Raw genomic sequence first — 19,808 nt, forward strand, 5'->3', positions numbered from 1 at the left:
AGTGGCTCTTTAATGTGTCTTCTGCAGTTCATTACAGCATGTGATATTAAAATACTATATGATTTAATTAACAAATCAAGATGCTTTTACTTTATTAATCAATTATAGTTGCTAAAATAATACTTGATCAGTCATTTTGCTGTGAGATTAATGTGTGTGTAATGCCAATTTTGCCACAGTATGTTTATATGTTTCCCCTGTCATGTGGTTTAAAAATGAATATATAGTACTATAATAAATGAAACAATGAATTCACACTACAGCGGCTCTTTTGGCTAATGTTTATTGCTAATTTGGCTACTGAACCACTGAGGTCTGAGTATCATTGTTGTAGTCTGTCTAAAAGAAATTAGAATATGTACCTACACAATTTAAAATATGATCTCAGCTCTCCACTTTAGATTAAAGCTGTTGACTTGCATTAGCTCAGATGTTTTGTAATAGTTGGGCCTACAAATTTACCCTAATTAGGAGCTCAACTGTGAAAAGTAAGTGAAAGTTCATGAAATGCAACAATAACATATAACAACAAATGTTGATGGAAAATGGTGCAGAAAGCAAACAAAGAGTGAACTAGTCCAAATAAAAAGACCTACTGATATAATTGAAGGACTGTGTTAAGATCATGCCTGCTAAACAAGAATGGTGTAACACTGAAAAAAATCAATTAACCAAAATTGGTGTGTCAGAAATAATGAGGGGATGGGCTGTTTCACCTATCACTCCCTTTCGGCGTTCTGGGGAAAATAGACAATCAGATGGAGGCTACCACTACACCAGCTGACTCAAAGAAGGGGAGTGAGTGAGTTTTGCAATCATGACTGCTACCTCTATCATCTCCTGGGACCCGGACCTTCTGTATTCCAATCCTGGGAGATGTCCTGATGGGACCAGGCCAGAGAGAGGGAGCCAGATGACATCATCAGCTCCAGCTGAATCCTGAACACCACCTGGGATGTAAGATGTCTCCCCACCACTTCCCACCAAATGTATCTTTTTTTCTTTCCTACCTTATTTCTTATCCCTCTCCCATTTTTCCTCCTGTCTAATAAGAAGAGTCTGGTGTAGCTGGCCAAGACTGCATATTTTGCAACACTGCTGTAAGCCTGTGACCAGCAAAGGGCAGCTAAAAGCAATGCTGTGACCTAAACAGCCTGATGCTGGTACAAGCTTGCCAGATCTTGGAATGGCTAAGGGGTGTGCTGTGCCTGTGTTTTTCCAGCTGTGAGGTTGCAATTGAAAGTCAACTCCAGAGACAGAATCTTCATTCTCTATCTTTTCTGTTCTTTTCTCTTCCCTTTTGTGCGTTTGTCTTGTTTTGTCTTCTAGGGAACAGGACTGGACTTTAACAGCAGCTTCAGCCCATCAATACTAGTCTCTTCCCCTTTCCCCCCCGAAATACAAGTATTTCTATCTTTGATACCATTTAAAAGCCTGTTAAACAAGGGGTTTTTGCCTTCTAAAAACTCCAGTTAAAGGGACCAACAAATGTTGTTAAAATGAAAGTCTTAATATTTTACATTTCAAATACTTTAACTGTTTTTCATTTCTGTATTTTTAATAAAAGGTTTAAAAGGATTTTAATGGTGTGTGCACTATACTAAGCAGGCTGAGGTCTCTGTATACCAAACCTTGTTTTCTTTTTGATGGTGCCTTTGGCCCATATATTCCATCTAAATGACTACAGCAGGCGCTAGTCTAAATCGTGTTCATCAATTCATTTAATTTTACTATATTTTTCTCCTAGTTAATTTTTTTTTAATATTCAGACAGTTTAACAAACCACTAAAATGTTTGAGATATATAGTCTTTGATACCAACATAGCCTGTCCTTCCATTTTGAGTGTTTAGGCCAAATACAGACTACCCCCATTCCACTCTATTAAAAGCTGTTTCTTCAGCACAAACACAGATTGCCCTTGTGCTGTACAAGATCAAGTACTTGCCTGCTTGTATATGTGGGTGAGTTAGAACTCTCTTTGGATAAAGCCTGCTTGATTGCTTCCTGGTATTATTCAGTCCACAACATGTAATCTATTGGCCAGCACTTATGCCAAAGTCTTATAGTCAAACTTGATTAATGAAAAAAGTTGAGAACAGACACAATGAGATGGTGCTTCTCCAGGTTTAAGAATAATCAGGATTAGAGCCAGTTAGATCTTGGTGGATGAATGCCCCTCCAATATGACAAATCTTTTATTACAAAACAACAAAATTAGCCTATCAAAGAGAGATTACTTTTAATCCTGCATTTGTTTCAATAGTTGTTTTTTCACTTGCATGTTGCGTGGTGGTGTGAGTGAGAGGAGCTGGAAAGCAAAACAGAAATCAGTGTCTCTAAATGGTTGCCTATTGAGCAGTTCTGTTGGTCTGCATAACTTAAATATTTTGGGAACCAAGTTGTCACCGGTCATCCCTGTGGCTACCCTGTAGCACCCCCTCCTCACCTAGAGTGTCAGTGAAGGTACTTCCTTCCTCAGTTTCTCTTCTCTCTGCGCCCCTAAGAACTCTACAGTGGCAGGAGTCTGGGTCGGAGGTGGTCAGGTCTAGTGATCAGAGCAGTAGTCAGGCCTTATGGTTGGAGCCTGACTGCTAGAGCCAGGGGTCGATACAGAGACAGAACCAGGAATCAGAGCCGACAGTCAAAACCAAAGTCAGAGTCCAAATGCCAGAGCCAAGGGTCAAGACAGAGTTGGATTCTGGAATCAAAGATGAGGGTCAGAGCCAGATTACCAAGAGAGAAGGCAGGAGCAAGCCTGGGATAGGATGGGTACAAGGCTGGCTAGAGGGCAGAATCTGGGCTGGAGCAGTAGGGCCTGACGAGAGAAAAGCGCAGAGAGTCCGTGGACTTGTGTGTTGATCAGCCATCGAGCTGCTGCTGAGCTTAAGAAGGGGCCTGCTAGCTTCCTCAGCCAATCTGACAAGCAACCTAGCTGGCTTGTACTGAACATATGCAGCTGCAGGGCCTTTCTCCTGGCATCAGGGCCGGTTCCAGACACCAGCTCAGCAAGCAGATGCTTGGGGCGGCCAACGGAGAGGGGTGGCATGTCCGGCTCTTCGGCGGCGGATTCCTCAGTCCCTCTCGGAGGGAAGGACCTGCCGCCGAAGAATGAAGCAAGCGGCGGTAGAGCTGCTGCCGAAGTGCTGCAGATCACGATTGTGGCTTTTTTTTTTTTTTTTTTGCTGCTTGGGTTGGCAAAAACCCTGGAGCCGGCCCTGCCTGACATAGTCCAAAGGGAGGTGCAAGGCAAATTTCCCATACGTTATTAAATTCAAATTAACTTGAAATAAAGTCTTGCCCCTTGGCTCAGGGGTTGGACTGCCCTCCTTAGGACCTGTGGTCTGCTGGGAGCTCTTCTCCCTTAGTTGAGCTTCTCTTTCTGTGAGCACCTCCCTGGAACTGAGACCTGAGGGCCTTTTATCAGGCCTCCGGGCTTGTTATTTAATTAACTTCCTGGATAGGCTCCCTCCTCTTAAATTGGCTTGTTGTCGCTAGTAGCCAGTAATCTCATGACACAAGTATTAGGGAACTGGGATGTTAGGAGAGTAGATCTTTCTCTTATGTAATGGCCCATAGAATGAAAGAGTTTGAGATACAGATATAGATTTTGGCATCTCTGTTCATGGAACTTAATACAGAACAGCTGCAAATACAACTTTTTCCAAATCTTAATGACATAAAAAGTGTACAGTTACAGTGCCCTCCCAAAGTACTTTGAAGAAATTAAACACTAACATTTAAAAAAAAAAAGCAGAAGTGTACTGTCTGGTATGGTGTTGGGCTGTTCACTTATTAATTTTCTACTCCTTCTGCTTGCTTTAATTAGTACTACCAACATCCCACTCCGTCTCCACCAGTTTCTAAATACTGTTGCTTCAGCTATTACAAAGCAATTGCAGCCACTCTGTGTGTTGTCTTGCTCGTTGCGTGTACCAGGTTTTGATTCAAGTGTGCACTCTGCGAAACAGCATTTTTTCTAGACAGTGGGACAGGAGGAGCAATTTTTAAAATTTTATTTCATTATATTTTTTCTTTTAAAATGTTAGAATATAATCTATAATATGGGAATAAAATAAGAATGTATATTTAAATCAGCAGCCTTTTTGAAGTCCCTTTATATCTCAAAGTTCACTGAACTCTTGGCAAAAAATTAAAACTGAAGATTAGCAACTACAGTTTGTTAGACCTTCAACTGAAAAGAACCACACTTTGTACAATATTTTAATACACATGTATGTCTTCCTTTTGGCATAAGGTGGAAAAATGTATGTTGAACATTTGCCTCTTCAGTCTCATCTCTTTAACCCTATTGTCTTCAATAAAACTGAATAGGTAGAACTGAGGACAGAATTTAGCCCTGCAACTGGAATTTACTAATTTGTTGATGATGCACAAGCCAGAATAGAATCCAGCTCACTGTTTTTAGTCCTGTTGGCTATGCAGCTCTAGCAAGTGTAAAACAAGCAGTAAATATTTATTTTTGTCACTAAAGTAAGAGGGTGTGATTCAGTACATACAGGGAGCAAGAAGCAGCTATTTTAATGTTATTTGCAAAATCAAACCACAGTTTTAAGTATTTCCGATGCAAAGATGCACATATTGACCAAGTCTGGAATAAAAGACCAGTTACCCTCTAGAGGTCACTTGTGCACTGAGTTCCGTTTTGTTGTGAAATAAGTATGTAATCACTGAGTATATGTAAACTAGGAAATAAACAGTTTTCACAGAAATGTAAAGTATAGCATTCAACTGTCTACTGTTTAAAAAGAGTATGTACAATAATTTATTAAATATAACTTATTTGTGTTGGTGATCCCCAGTATGCAAATAAGTGGCTGATTTAGATCTTAATACAGTATAATGTACAGTAAAATCATCTCTTTACTCAGCCTAAAATCTTAAAATTCTTTTCTTAACATTAAAAAGCACTTCTGAGTTAATGTTGCTCACGATCATCTTGCTAAAAACCATACTGTCATTTTTCACATTGACAGTATAGAAGCTTTATGTAAGGGTTGCTTTTATACTGCTTTAGCACTGGATTACAGTTCCACTGAAGACTACACACTCATGTGACCTCGCGCATTGATTTCCATGGGACTGGTCATGTGAATATGTGCTCAGCAATTCTTGAGGCCCAGTCCTGCACCCCATGCAATCATTGGCAACATTACCTCTGAGTTCAGTGAGTGCATGATTAAGTTTTATGATTAGGGCCAGTCCACAGGATGGGGAATTCCCTTTGCTGCAAATGCCAGGGATTTGCGGTATTTGGAAGTTCTAACCTCCGAGTCTTCCCAAGATCAAACGTACCTCCCTCTTAAAGGGAGCATTTGAAGGAAACACTGCAACAGAAACTTCAATTCCCTAGGACTTCTGGAGATTTAGCTGGCCATAATTTTTGATCTGATGGTGTCTCAAATGACTTGCATTTTGAACTTGTAATGCACAGACCACTGGCAAATAGTCAGATCTTGCAAACTGGTTCAGTGGATCCCCCACTGCACTGTAGCTGTAGTAAAGGTCTCACTTTTGAGCAAGTCCTTTAAGAAAACAACCAGTGGTGAGTAGCTCTAATACAGTATCTCCACTCAGTGCTGGGTTTACAATGGCACCATGAAGCCGGGCCCATCCTCAGAAGGGGCCCCGGCCTGCTCTGCTTGCACTGTGCCCTGAGATCCTGCCAGCTTGCTGGCTCTCCCCCCACCCCTTGCTCCTCTCGACCTACCTGTTGGCTGGCCAAGGGCTCCTCTCCACCCCTTGGCCCCACCCGTCAGCTTCTCTCTGCCTCCTGGCCTGACCCCAGTGCACCTCCGGCTCTAGGCAATCTCTGCTTCCCACCACCTGGGACTGATGCAGAAGCCTGGCCAATCTCAGCCAGTTGGGGGGGAGGGAGCAGTGTGGGGGGCTTGTCTGGGCACCTTCAGGCAAGTGGATCCTGAGGGAGTTTGGGCGGGGCAGGCCCTGGCCTGGCTGATCATGCAACTCCCGAGGGGCCAGAGCGATTCCCCAGCCTGGGACCAGCCCTGTCTGCACTGGCAGCTCAGCCCGGCAGACAGTCACCTCCCAGCAGGGCCGGTGGGTGGGGCTGGGAGGCAGGGTGCATGGCAGTGTATTGGGGCACTAGGGTGTTGTGTGGGGTGCTGGGAATTTATGGTGGTGTGCATTTGTGGAAGGGTCAGGGGGGGCTTTGGCAATAGGGAATGGGGGTGTGTGCTGGTGTTGGCAGGGGGGCTATGTGGCACCACATGGGCCCACCCGAGGGGAAGGGGCATGCTGGCAGCACAGAGTCGGGTGGGCCATTGTGCGGCTGGCAACTGCCATCTGTAAATACACCTCTACCCCGATATAACACGGTCCTCAGGAGCCAAAAAAATCTTACCATGTTATAGGTGAAACCGTGTTATAATGAACTTGCTTTGGCCTTGAGTATTTCTGTTAATAGTCAGCAAATCATTTTTATTAGAACATGGTGTATGCAATATGCTGTGCCTTCCCAAACAGCCTGGCCCTGCCCCTTATCTGACCCCCACCTACTTCCCACCCCCTGACTGACCCCTCAGAACCTCCACCCATCCAACCCCCCCTGCTCCTTGTCCCGACTACCTCCTCCAGAGACCCGCCCCCACCCCTAACCACCCTGCACAATTTTGTTCCCATAATTAATGTAAGTACAAGTGATAGGTAATTGGATAGCTAAAAACCTTATTGTTCCCACAACTAGGGAAGTTTGGCTAAATCCTCTGGTTTCCATCAGCACTTAGCTGCAGACATACAATGTACTTACAACATTAGAAACCAGGTTACAGTCTAATAATTTAGCTTAATGCATCTTCATGTACAGCAGCGGCAAAAGGGCTCCTCATAAAATAGTCCTGTTAAAGATAGGTGTTGACAGCAGTACTCCCAGAATCAAATATGGAATGGAACAGAACAAGGTGAGAAAAGGTTAACATGTTAGTAACCAACAATCTGAAATTGGAGTACAATTGCCAGAAACGTGTTTTATGAGTGGAACAGTATGTTTCATGAAGTGTATGGTGTATTTTATGGCCAGGATAGCTCTCTGTAATGACTAATTAACTTTTTCCAAATAAGTCATTTCTCTGGGCCACTTCCATTGCAAACAGGCAAACATAGTGAAAGACCGATGTAAGTCTAGGATGGCTAATGAGAATGATTTAAAAAGCACGCTACTGAAAACTGGATAAATGAGACGCCTTTCTTGGGGGGAGGTTATAAAATCATGTCAGAGAGGTATTCAACCATGAGGACTCATGGTCTAGTCCAGGGATGGCCAGAGACCCCATATGAAGCAGATGAAGTTTGTTCAAACCCTCTACTGTATCCCTCGGATGCTTCCTCCTGTGGCCTCAACTAGACCTTTCCCAGTCTCTTTCTTAACACTTATTCTTTGATGGTAGAAGGGTGGAGGAAGTGGTTGCTGAGAGGGCCACACAGCTGTTTTAAATGTCTCCTCTTACGAGTTGGCACATACAGTCAGAAGGAATGAAAGGTAGCTTGCGAGTCCTTCAATGTATGGAGAAGCTCATATCTTACAACTGAACAATTCAGCTCCTTCAAAGGGCAAGTCCTCCACAGTCTTTTGGAATCCTGATCCTTGAAGCCAGGATGCTAGTCACCTAACTGCTGCATAATGGATCTGGCAGCAACATTAGCCACATCTAGTGCAACATGTGGGCTTGTCCTGGTCACTAGCTGGCCCTTGTTGACTAATACCAAAATTTGTCAGTATTGTTGGGCAGGTTGTCTGCAAAGGCAAGCAGCCTTTTATGGGTGTGGAAGTCATACCTGACCAATATGGTGTAGGCTTGCTGGCCAAATAAATCTAATTGCTTTGGTGTTTTTTTCTGAAGTGTGGACTTGACTTTGTTTTGTCTTTTTGTTAGCTGCTCTGACTACTTGGGAATATGGGATAGGGTGACAGTAAAAATGTCACATGCTTGGGAGGCACCTGATATTTCCTATCTACCTTGGGAGATGTAGGTATATGCCACAGGGTTTTGTCTGGGTCTAGGATAGCCTTCTTGACAGGGAGGAGTATTTTTCTCACTGAAGAAGCCTGGAGAATGTTCACTAACCTGTGAGTCTGGGCCTAGAGCCCCCCAATAGAGATTTGAAGGGCCAGCTATTCTATTTAATAAATCTTGGGAACCTTTTTAGGGTTGTTAGTGGCACTACAGCCTCAGAAGGAGACAAGGACAGGATCACTGGGAGGTCACCCTCTAGTTTTTGTTTTTAATTTCTTCTTGTACCTGTGGTTGTTGGAAGGACTGTGGGACCAGCAACACAGATGAAGCAACCCTGGTGGAGATGTTAGTCCCTCAGGCTAAAGGTGGTCTAGGCAGAGCAGGATGGTCCCCAATAGGGTACGAGCCTAGGGGCTAGGATACAGGGAATCATGGATCAGGTTGGTAGGTCACAGTATCTGTCCTGTGAAGAGTGGCTGGACGCTCTGTATGATAATGGAGGGTTACAGCAAAATTTTGCCTGAGTAAAGATACAATTGGTATTTATCTTCCCCCTCTGACTTGGCAGAAGATGCTGAAGAGAATGTGTAACTCAGATCCAGCATACCACAGGAAGGGTATTGCTTTGGAGCGTGTGCTATTTTGGTCATCCAAAAAATATCTACTTTTTAAACGTGCAGCTTCAAGAATGTGTGGCAACAGCCCAAAAGCTGGTATGAAATTTCATTTACTTAAGTTAAAAATTCAGCCAGACTGGTGCCATTTTTCATCTTAAATTACCTGCAACCAAACTTTAACATGGGGGTCAGCAGCCTTTCAGAAGTGGTGTGCCGAGTCTCTCTTTATTCACTCTAATTTAAGGTTTTGCGTGCCAGTAATAATTTTAACATTTTTAGAAGGTCTCTTTCTATAAGTCTATAATATATAACGAAACTATTGTTGTATGTAAAGTAAGTAAGGTTTTTAAAATATTTAAGAAGCATCATTTAAAAATTAAATTAAAATGCAGAGCTCCCCAGACCAGGCAGTTTGAGTGCCACCTTTGGCATGCGTGCCATAGGTCGCCTACCCCTGCTTTACTATAATCTTCTTTGGATACTAGGATCCATAAAATGAGTTTCACAAAGCTCAAGCTTAGTATGATATAATAAAAACCTTTGTCAGGTTTCATTTTGAAACTGATCTTTTAAGCAGTAGAGAATGGGTTTTAGGTTAGCAATACCAAACATTTGCCCAAGGCCTTTTTTAAGCAGCTTCCTAAAGCCTACTCTAACATTTCCTTCAGTAGTTTTCCAGTGGTTAATCAACCTTATTGTTAAATGTGTGCCTATTTCTTCCTTGAATGTCTAACTTACCTCCATCCATTGCTTCTTATACCTTTCTCTGACAGATTAAAGAGCTCTTTAGTACCCAGTATTTTCTCCCTGTGAAAGTACTTACATACTGTAATCAAAGTCACCTCAATCTTTTCATATAACTCAATTATTTTAGTTTAAGTCTCTCAGTGTAAGAGCGTTTTCTCCAAGCCCTTAAATTGTTCCAGGTGCTCTTCTACACCCTCTCCACTTTAACATCCTTTTAAAAATATGAACACCAGAACTTTATGCAGTATTCCAATATCACCAACGCTACAGATGTAAAATCATCTCTACTCCTACATTTTAAGGTGTGGTATTAGCTAACACATGGTAACTAAGTCTATCTATTGTAGACCAGGTATACTACCTTTAATACAATCTAAACTAGCTGAGTTTAAACCCACATTCTCCCTTAGGCAAGTAATATCTAAGATTAAAGCATCTAACACAATAAGGCCCTATTTCTGACTGGAACTGTTGCACAATACAGCTCAGCACTAATTAAGTCTATGACCTGCAGTCCTATATGTTTTAGGGTGTACAAAGGCTTCAGGGACACCACCCCAAGGAAGAGGGATAATGGGGATCTTTTAACTAGAATTGTAGGTAGTGGACCGCACTGGCTGTGAAGTTCAGAAATTGATCAAATACTGAGTGTACAATCCTACTTCTTTGCCAAACTCCTTCTCCTCACCAAAATTTGTATTTACCAGCCTGCAAGGCCTATCGCTATTATCAATCCCTTGCATAGTGCACTCCCCTTTAGGGAAGCATATAGATGACTGCTTATACTTGACAAGGGTGTGTTTCTTCAGCCTCTGTCCTGACTGGATAGGCCAGATTGCACAGGAGGTAGGCACAATGAGGTTCATTACTGGGGCTCATAGACCCTACAATACAGATTAACTGAAAAGCCTACTACACCTCTACCCCAATATAACATGACCCGATATAACACTAATTCGGATACAACACAGAAAAGCAGCGCCCCGTGATGGGCGGGGCTGCATACACTGACGGATCAAAGCAAGTTCCATATAACGCGGTTTCACCTATAACACAGTAAGATTTTTTGGTTCCTGAGGACAGCGTTATATCGGGATAGAGGTGTATATTGTTTAAGACCTCCCACATACCGAAGATAAAGTTAAGGAATCAGCAGGATCAGCTAAGTAACAACTGTATCCAGTCACATACCAAGTATGGTTGAGCACAACTCCACTGAGCCACAGTCCCAATCCTCATATTTCTATTTGATTATTTATATGCAATAATCAAGTTGCTATATAATAGCAGTAGTAGAGTATTACTAGGAAAACTTCAAGGTCAGTGGCTGGACAAACCAAACGGTTCACACTATTGATTCCTAGCATCTGTAAAATATGAAGCTTTTGGTATTAAGATTTAAAATTTTATGGACAAGATGAAACAAGTATGTATCAAATATTTAATAGGGTTAAAAAAATTAGTTTATAGGAGGACAGCTCCATCAATGGCTATTAGCCAAGATGGCCAGGGACACAAGATTGTCTAGTCCCATTTTCTGGGTGTCCCTAAACCTCTGCTGGAAAACGGGACTAGACATCAGGCAATAACACTAGATATATTGCCCTGTTCTGTTCATTCCCTCTGAAGCAGCTGGCAATGGCCACTGTTGAAAGACACGATATGGGGCAAGATAGACCATTGTTTTGACTCAGTATAACCATTCTTACGTTATGTTCTTAAGTCCTCCAGAGGGAAATTTAGTGTTTTAACTGTAAACTTGTCAAATAAAATGGGTACATTTAATCTCAGATTGTAGTAACTACAGAAGTGCCAAAGATCAGAACATATTGCTTAGACGAGGTTATTCCAAGAATTCAGCTATCTTCAATATTTCTGAGTTTTTAACAGTGGAAAACATAGCTCATAAAATGATCACTGATAATTTAGAGTGATATTCAGACCTCAATAGTTCAGGAGTCAAATTAGTAGTCAACATTACCCAAAAGAGCCACAGTGTGAATGATAGGGGAAATATTTAGTTTCTATATATTATTCTCGCAGCAAAGAAGTTAATAACTTAGTGCCAGTTGATAACTTGGTTAACATACACCTCTACCCCGATATAATGCAACCTGATAGAAAACGAATTCAGATATAATGCGGTAAAGCAGTACTTGGGGGGGGGGGGGGAGAGGGAGACTGCGCACTCTGGCGGATCAAAGCAAGTTCAATATAACGCAGTTTCACCTATAACGCAGTAAGATTTTTTGGCTCCTGAGGACAGCGTTATACCGGGGTAGAGGGGCAGTTAATTAAATCAGTGTTTTACTATGTACTGCAAAGAGCCACAGAAGACACATTAAAGAGCCACAGTCTGAGAATCACTGATCTAGACTAGCACATGATTGATTAGTTTTGGTTTACTTATACAATATAAACTCTCATTAACTATTTAATGTTAACTTGTACAAGTTATTTTGAATCTAGAACATTTTAAAGATGTTTTAAAGATCCAAACCATTTCTATATGCAACACGATTAGCGAAGACTTCATAACAGTAAAAATTTAATAGCTACTCCTATTTAATTTTTGTAAGATGATGCTTTTGGGATTCACATTCCCTATAGAGCTCTCCAATGGAGATTAATTGGAAGTTTAAATAAATTGCTCCAGGACTGTTCGTAAGACAAGGCTAGACAATTTTATGTTTAAGTGTAGCAATAAGAGCAGCTGAAAACATGCTGAACACTAGCCACTAATTCCTGCTCCTTAGGACTGTCCAGAAGACGAGACTTGTCTGCATTACCTCAAGAGATAGTACACTACATTTAAACTTTAGTCAGTAGTCTGCAAAGTCAGTCTGAAGCTAAGTATGATGAGCAAACTATTGCAACTATCATAAATGCTGGGGGTTAACCGATAAAACCTGCAAAATTAAGGGGCTTGAATTCCGAGTTATGTTTCATGGCATGAACTTCCTAATGCTATCAAGCATACATGGATTGGATAATAGAGTAGACAGCAGAGGAGAAACTGATATTTGGTTAATGTGGTAAGTATTTATTTGGAAAGAATAAGAGCTGCTTAACATCTCATTTGACTTGTTTTGGTATACTGTCCCTTTAGGCTATAAGTATATATTCTGTTCAATGTATACAATGCATATCCCCAAGTTTTTAAGCGCAGAAGTAAATTCAAGCTAATGAATACATTAATCTGATTCATATTTCAACTAAGCCAAACAAAAAAGCACAAAGTGTGATTTGTAACATACTGAATCATCACTACAGACATTTTATTAAGCAAACTTTTATTGAAGCATTAAGTTTTGTGGTACAGATATATTTAAATTATCAAAGTCTAACACCATAGAGAAATTATAAAACCATACTTCCCCCTCTCCTGATCACCAAAGATAGTTCATTAATAATCCATTCAACAGCTTTCATTTTCTATCTAAGGCTTGTTTATATAAATTTGCATTTTTTTCAACTTTACTCAGAAAGATCTTCGGTCTGTTTGTATTATAGGACCTCAAGCCAACATAATGTCAAATCAGTTGGGACAATGTTCAAGAACAAAAACCACTTAAAATATTGGTCCTCAAAATATAAAGCACCAAAAAAACCACTGGGTGCCATCTACAGAAGAAAATTGTTAACATTGGTAGATAACTTCTTCAATGAAGTTTTCAATCAACAATATGGTTAAAATAAGTCAAAATAATGTTCCAACCACTTGATTTCCAACCAAGCAGATTTCTTAATTTAGAAACACTAAAAAGGTGCTTCATTTATAAATACGGAAGGAACAAAAAACACCACTGCGTCAATCCAGAAAGTCAAAACAATATTGTGAGGACAAGAGGGAAGTCTCAAATTTGTAGTTATTAACTTGGTCTCATCTGCTAAAATCCCACAGTATTTGCAAACATACCTGAAAATATGCCAACTCTTGAAAGCCTGCATCTATTAGTCAATAGATATTAAGTGACTGAATTACATACTTTTACTATGAATAGCATTCTAATTTCACTGTGTCCAGGTGTCCCAGACAGTTCTTATTCTACGCATTCACTTAATGCCATCAAGTCATGGTAAAAGGAACCACCACATTAGTTAGGAGGAAAACAGGTGAAGTCACAACACTGTCGAATACAGCATTAGTCACATGCACAACGCCACAGGACTTTCAGTCACAAGATAAAGGCATTGATTTTGTTTGGAATGACAAAACAAAGACATTTAGACCAGTTTATAGCATATTTTTTCAAAACTGGAAATGAAAGTTAATGTGTAACAGTTTATTGAGAATGACCCAAGTTCATTAGCATAGCTAGCCTGGTAAATTCCACCGTCTTTTTTGCTAGGTCCATCTGCCAACAAATTTGAGTGCACCAGCTTTAGTAAGTTAGTCTTAAAAACATGTAGCTTGAGTAGATTACAAAAGGTGAAAAATTATAAGCAACAACAGTAACAGCTTTTCAAAGTACCAGTTCAACTATGCCAAAGCATCTGTATCCTGACAAATTATTTCCTGGACCTCCTCTGAATGTAGACTACCCTACGAGCCAATATCAACTTGGGCAGTAAATGGGATGAGACCAAACTTGACCTAAGCTAATATTTGAACCCAAGTCTCTAGAAGTGAAAGGCTAGTGCATTATCCCACAGTGCTATAGCATATTGCCCTTTAGTCTTTCTGAACAAAATCCTATGAGTTTAAAGGACTAAAGCTATGAGTAAGAGTAATTTTATTATCTCTCAAATAAAAAACCACACCCCTATCTGTAGTAGTCTTTACTTGTTCTCAATCTTGCCAAATAATTTCTATCAAGTGCAAGAACTTTGATTCAACCATTGAAATGACTTAGAAATCAATTTCATTAGAGAACACAAATTTGTCAAGAAATGGTCTAAAGATTGAAATGACAGCAAAGATGGAAAAAAATCTGGCAGCAATTTAACAAAGAACTGTCCAAGATGAGAAGGCTGAAGCCAATGTCTAATGAGGACGAAAGCCTTGTCTGTGGGGAATTTTTGGTGATACCTGGAGAAAAGCTATACTGTGTGAAATCCTAATTGAGTTGTTTTTACAAGTTTTGTAAAGTCTCATACAGTAACATTTCTCTACATGCACTTCAATTTCACAGCAAGAGTGGCATAGAATACCTAAACACAGAAGAGAGCATTCATGCAAGATATCTAACTCCTTGATATAATAATGCATACAATTCAAAATGATTATACTATGATTACATCTAGGGCTTTCCGCAACTACAAGGTGGTAGTGGAAAGCATGGCCCCCTGAATCATTAACTAGAAAGCAGCCACCACCTTCTATAAGGGATCTCTTTTTGCGTTTTTTCTTCATTTTTCTTAATCAACTATGTTGCTGCTGCTGCTTCTTGGCAAAACTGGTAAAAACAAAATTGTAATCATTGAACTGAGCAATCTGGCGATCAACACGTTTAAACCCTTCAATCTTCTGGGCAGAAGAAAACACTGTGCGACATTTAGAACTCTAGAAACAAAAAAAGTTACATTCTTACATTTTCTGAACTTTTTCTTACTTAAATTAACATTCAGCAGATATAAACTTCTAAACTAGTTTGCAGCATGTTCTTGGGATGCAATTATCAATGTGGTACTTTGAATGAAAGTGCTGTAAGAAGCCACTGCAGTCTCTTAAGAAGAAACAATTGTTTCCTACCCGGCCCCCTAGGTCTTTCATACTGCTTCTGTAGCAGATATGCAGGTTAGATGACCTGATCAGCACTTAAAAGCAGTGCTTCTAGAACTACCAGTTGTGACCAAGAATCAAGCTCTTATTTACCATATATACTCGTTCATAAGCTGAATTTTTTTAGTAAAAAAGGGAAGCACCAGAGAAGGGGGTTGGCTTATGAACGGGTATAGAGAGGGAGAGGAGACAGCCCCTCTCCCCCGCCCCAACAGAGAGCAAGGAGAGGCAGCAGAGCCAGTCTCTCTCCGCTTCTGGCCACGCTGCTCTTCCCCCAGCCTTTGAAGCAGCTGCAGCCGCACTGCCCAGTCTGGCCCACCGGAGCAGGTTGCGGCCAGGCCAGAGACATCCTCCCCTGGCCCTCCCCAGGTAAGGTGGGAAGGGATGGGATGGGGAGAGTGTGGGGGTCCCGGGCTAGGAGTGGGGTCATGTGGGGGGTGGTCACAGGGGTTACTCCCCTGACTCTCCCCCCTCCCCCAAATTTCCCCACCAGTTGCTGTCCCAGCCCTTCAGGGTAAGCAGCTGGCGCGCCGGGACACTTTGTTTACTTAGATTTACCTCTGTGCCTACAGACGCTCGAGGTAAACCAACCATCTCGGCCACCAGCGGCTTATCCTGATGGCCCGGGAGGCAAAGTTTGCTGACCCCTGAATTATAGGGTTGGCTTATGAACAGGTTATACAAAAAATTTCCATTTTCACTTATCCATCTTGGGGGGGTTGGCTTATAAATGAACTGGTTTATGATAGAGTATATACAGTAGGTCAGGGGTAGGCAACCTTTCAGAAGTGGTGAGCCGAGTCTTCATTTATTCACTTTAATTTAAGGTTTCCCGTGCCGGTAATACGTTAACGTTTTTTAGAAGGTCTCTCTCTATAAGTCTGGGGTATGTGTGGAGGTGCAGGGCAGAAGGCTGGGTGTTGGGGGGACTCGAGGTCAGGGCAGAGGGCTGGGGGGTGTGTGGAGGTGCAGGGCAGAAGGCTGGGTGTTGGGGGGACTCAAGGTCAGGGCAGAGGGCTGCAGGGCAGAGGGATGGGTGTGTGTTGGGGTGGGGAGGTTCAGGGCAGAGGGGTGGAGGGTGCAGGGCAGAAGGCCGAGTGTGTGTGTGGGGGTCAGGGCAGAGGGTTGGGGTGCTCGGCTCGTGGGGGTGCTCCCAGCCTCCTGCCCTGAGCGGCTCCTGGCAGGGCGCTGGAAGGGATATGCCCTGTTCCACCCCCTTCCCCCAGGCTCCGTCCTTACCTCTCTGCCTGCTCTACGGAGCAGCAAGCACACTGCACGCGGCTCTGCTCCGCTCCCCCTTGCAAGGGCCACCGCCAGCAGGGAGAGGAAGGGGGAGGAGGGGCCGGAATGCACCAAGCTGTGGGAATAAGCGGAGCAGGAGGGGAGCTTGGCTGCCGCAGGACCAAGCTTCTGCCTCCTGCCCCCGCAAGGGAGAGCGGTGTGTGTGTGTGGGGGGGTGATGGGAATCCCCGCTGCTCTCCCCTGCGGGGGCAGGAGGCAGAAGCTTGGTCCTGCAGCAGCCAAGCTCCCCTCCTGCCCCGCTTATTCCCACAGCTTGGTGCATTCCGGCCCCTCCGCCCCTCCTCTTCCTCTCACTGGGCAGGCAGCGTGCCACTCAAAATCGGCTCGCGTGCCGTAGGTTGCCGACCCCTGCGGTAGGTATATCCACAACGCCTATTCAAAAGTGACCGGAGAAAATTCTAAAGCTTGACTATTCCTGTATTTTAGCAATTTCTTGAGAATAAAGATATTTTAAGAGCCCTGGCTTGAAGTTCAGATTAACTGACTTCTAAGTTGTGTTTGATATACAGTAACTCCTCACTTAAAGTTGTCCCGCATAACATTGTTTCGTTGCTGATCAATTAGGGAACATACTCATTTAAAGTTGTGCAATGCTCCACTCTTACATTGTTTGGCTGCCTGCTTTCTCTACAACTGGCAGCCTCCCTATGACCCGCCCCCACGCCTCCCACCCGCCAGCAGACCCCAAGGATCAGCACCTTCCACCTCCTGCCCGCAGCAATCAGCTGGCTTGCGGCATTTAGAAGGGAGGGGAGGGAGGAACCCAGTTGCAGCATGTGAAGTAAAGGGGGAGAAGGTGGAGGGGGGAGAAGAGGCGGGTCAAGGGTGGGGGCTTGGGGGAATGGGCGGGCTGAGGGTTGAGCTCCCCGCCCCTTGTGCTTGCAGTATAGTGGAAGCTGCCCTGAAACCTAACCCCCCCCATTTACATTAATTCTTATGGGGCAATTGGATTCGCTTAACATAGTTTCACTTAAAGTCGCATTTTTCAGGAACATAACGTTAAGTGAGAAGTTACTGTATGCCAAAATTATGAAGACTGTTTGGACCCCGAAGATTGCTTCTTCTCCTTAGCTCAAGCAGTTACTGTTCAAATTAACATAAATGGAAATTATAGGAAATGGAGAAGGGAAAAATTTTAAAGCAAGGATATTTTATTTAGTTGGCATTTATGTCTAAAATTACCTTATTTGGTTGTCAGTTAATGAAAGGAGACTTACCTGATTAACAAAAAGGGTGGTAACAAATTTTCCTGGCTTGAAAACATCTACAACCTTTCTAATCAGCTCATCATAGGATGTCTGACCAATGTTTGTTTCAAAACTAACGTAAGAAAACTCTGGTTCTGGAGTGATGTGAATAGTCCAATAAGTTCCCTGAAGAAAGCAGAAAAGGTTAGTCAGAATCATTCATAGAAACCTAACAATGATTTAAGTATCAATACTCAATGATAGCAGAAAAAGTATGAAACTTACATCCGATTTCATCCCATTCATTGAATACCCACAAGGATTGAACATTGTAGCATCAATGACAGAACCTGGTATCAGGTCACGAATTCCACTCACCTGAAACATAGAAGTAAAGTTACAGACTTTGCACTTTATACCAATGAACTTCCATACTTTGGTAGCCAGACTTGTATAATACAAAGTCAGTGAACTCCAATTTGAGAGACCAGGCTCAGAAGAGATGTCAGAATTCTTGCTTGGACAGGGAAAGAAGAAATTTAACATCAACTAGAGGCCCATTATACAAAGACTTGCTTTGTATCCAGCCCTACCCCTGTAGGAACACCTGCCACAGAAATCAAGGTGGCCTGGCCTCCTTCCCTCAAATCTTTAATGTATTTTCACACTAATTCTTAGTGCCAGTTGCATGTTTCACTGAAAAGCAATTTAGGGATGAGAGTGTAATTGACAATTTCCGCTATGATTCCAACAGATAAAAATGGAGTTTAATAGTCCCAGCAGTCCCAAAGTGAGTAATGAGGACTGTTTGGATTTGCTTTGAAGTCTGAAGCACATTCTCCCTTATTCATATTCTAAAAGTAGGGTTCTATTTCACTGAAAGTACAGGTCTCCCAGACAGTACTTGCACTGTACAGTCATTCACTTAAAAGCCATCTGTTTGAAGTCCTATGCATATTTCAGTGAGAAGCAGTGACTGACTCTTTTTACCGGAGTAAAAAATGTTGGGAGGGAGGTAAGGATCACAAAAGATGGCATTCATACCTAAATTTTGTTATCAGAAGGGGGAACTTCACCAACTTTCACCATAAAAGAGGATTTTTTAAACTTTCACAGTTTTAGGGGAGAAGTTTTGTCTGAGTTTTAGACTGATAGCTATATGGTTCAACTAAAATTAAGCTACTGACTTGTCCATTCTTTTATTTCTGCCAGTCTCCATCTCTTCAGTTTTATGTTGTGTTTCAGTCTCACTCAGTAGGTTCATGTCCTTTTTCTCCTAAGAAATCCATACTCTCACCTCTTTTCCAGACCACCAGTAAGAGCGTGCCATCAGCAACTTCCAACAGATGGTACAATGCTCTTCCAGTGACCTGAAATAGGGACACTAGAGCGGAAAGGTTCTCTTCTGCAAAAATTAGTTGTCTCCGACATGTTTTGGTTCTGGGAGAGAGTCTGAACTATTTGTCTGCCATGGCATTTTCCCTACTAATCTTTCCCTGCCACAGGATGCGGATTATGAATCAGCAAGTGCTAGGTGAAGCTACAGTTGCTCAATTCTGACCATCCCATATAAAATTTAAACTCCAGACTTACACGAGTGACATCATTTGCAGTAACACCGTCTTTCATGTAGAACTGGTCCATAACTACTGGATCAAGCTCGCTCATCAGAATTTCCAGTGTCTGATCTGGCTGATTGGTTACCCGACTTTCTGGGAAATCCAGAGTGTACAAATACCTGTTTAATATACAATCACTTCTGTATTATACTAGCAGCACTTCAAACTGACCTGTACTTTAGAAAACAGATTTCAAAATCTTAAAAATATACCTACCAGCAATCAGAATTCATACGCCCCATGCAATAAGCTGCTCCATCTATTTGGGACAGAAGGAAAGTCCATTTATAATGCACCCCAGCTGATTCCCTTCTCAGTGAAGGGACTAACCTAATTTCTATTCTTAACAAGGACAATGCAATAGTCATTTATGGGACATTTAAAATGGTCTATTACCCATCTATTTGGCACACTACACCTGTTCTTGTAATCTTGTATATAAGGACACTCAAAATATAGTATCAGAGGCAGTTGTGATACTGTTCATTTTTCTTTTTTCTAACAGATTGTCTGTCACACAAGCCCATCATTTATCTTCGGTTTACCTTTATGAAACATCTTTAATGTTTTATTTATAAGGGCAATGGGAATTAAAAACAGACCTGTGACCCATTATGAT

The 19,808-nt window shown here is 42.1% G+C and overlaps 1 protein-coding gene and 1 long non-coding RNA gene across 3 annotated transcripts in view; one reads left to right on the forward strand and one right to left on the reverse strand.

The window, feature by feature from the left end:
* Positions 1-19,808, forward strand: part of LOC128834018 (uncharacterized) — a 79,162-nt gene that overhangs the window by 28,002 nt on the left and 31,352 nt on the right. The gene's annotated exons all lie outside the window — the stretch shown is intronic.
* Positions 12,379-19,808, reverse strand: part of AMD1 (adenosylmethionine decarboxylase 1) — a 46,265-nt gene continuing 38,835 nt past the window's right edge. For both annotated transcript variants that reach the window (XM_054022416.1, XM_054022417.1), the window contains 5 exons: positions 19,406-19,448; positions 19,164-19,308; positions 17,856-17,948; positions 17,601-17,756; positions 12,379-14,862 (listed from right to left, as the gene is read on the reverse strand). In XM_054022416.1, the coding sequence (XP_053878391.1) occupies positions 14,722-14,862; positions 17,601-17,756; positions 17,856-17,948; positions 19,164-19,308; positions 19,406-19,448 (578 nt within the window). In that variant the 3' untranslated portion in view covers positions 12,379-14,721. The remainder of the gene's footprint in view (positions 14,863-17,600; positions 17,757-17,855; positions 17,949-19,163; positions 19,309-19,405; positions 19,449-19,808) is intronic.

This window comes from Malaclemys terrapin, chromosome 3 (genome assembly GCF_027887155.1).
Source record: "Malaclemys terrapin pileata isolate rMalTer1 chromosome 3, rMalTer1.hap1, whole genome shotgun sequence".
Classification (NCBI taxonomy): Eukaryota; Metazoa; Chordata; order Testudines; family Emydidae; genus Malaclemys; species Malaclemys terrapin.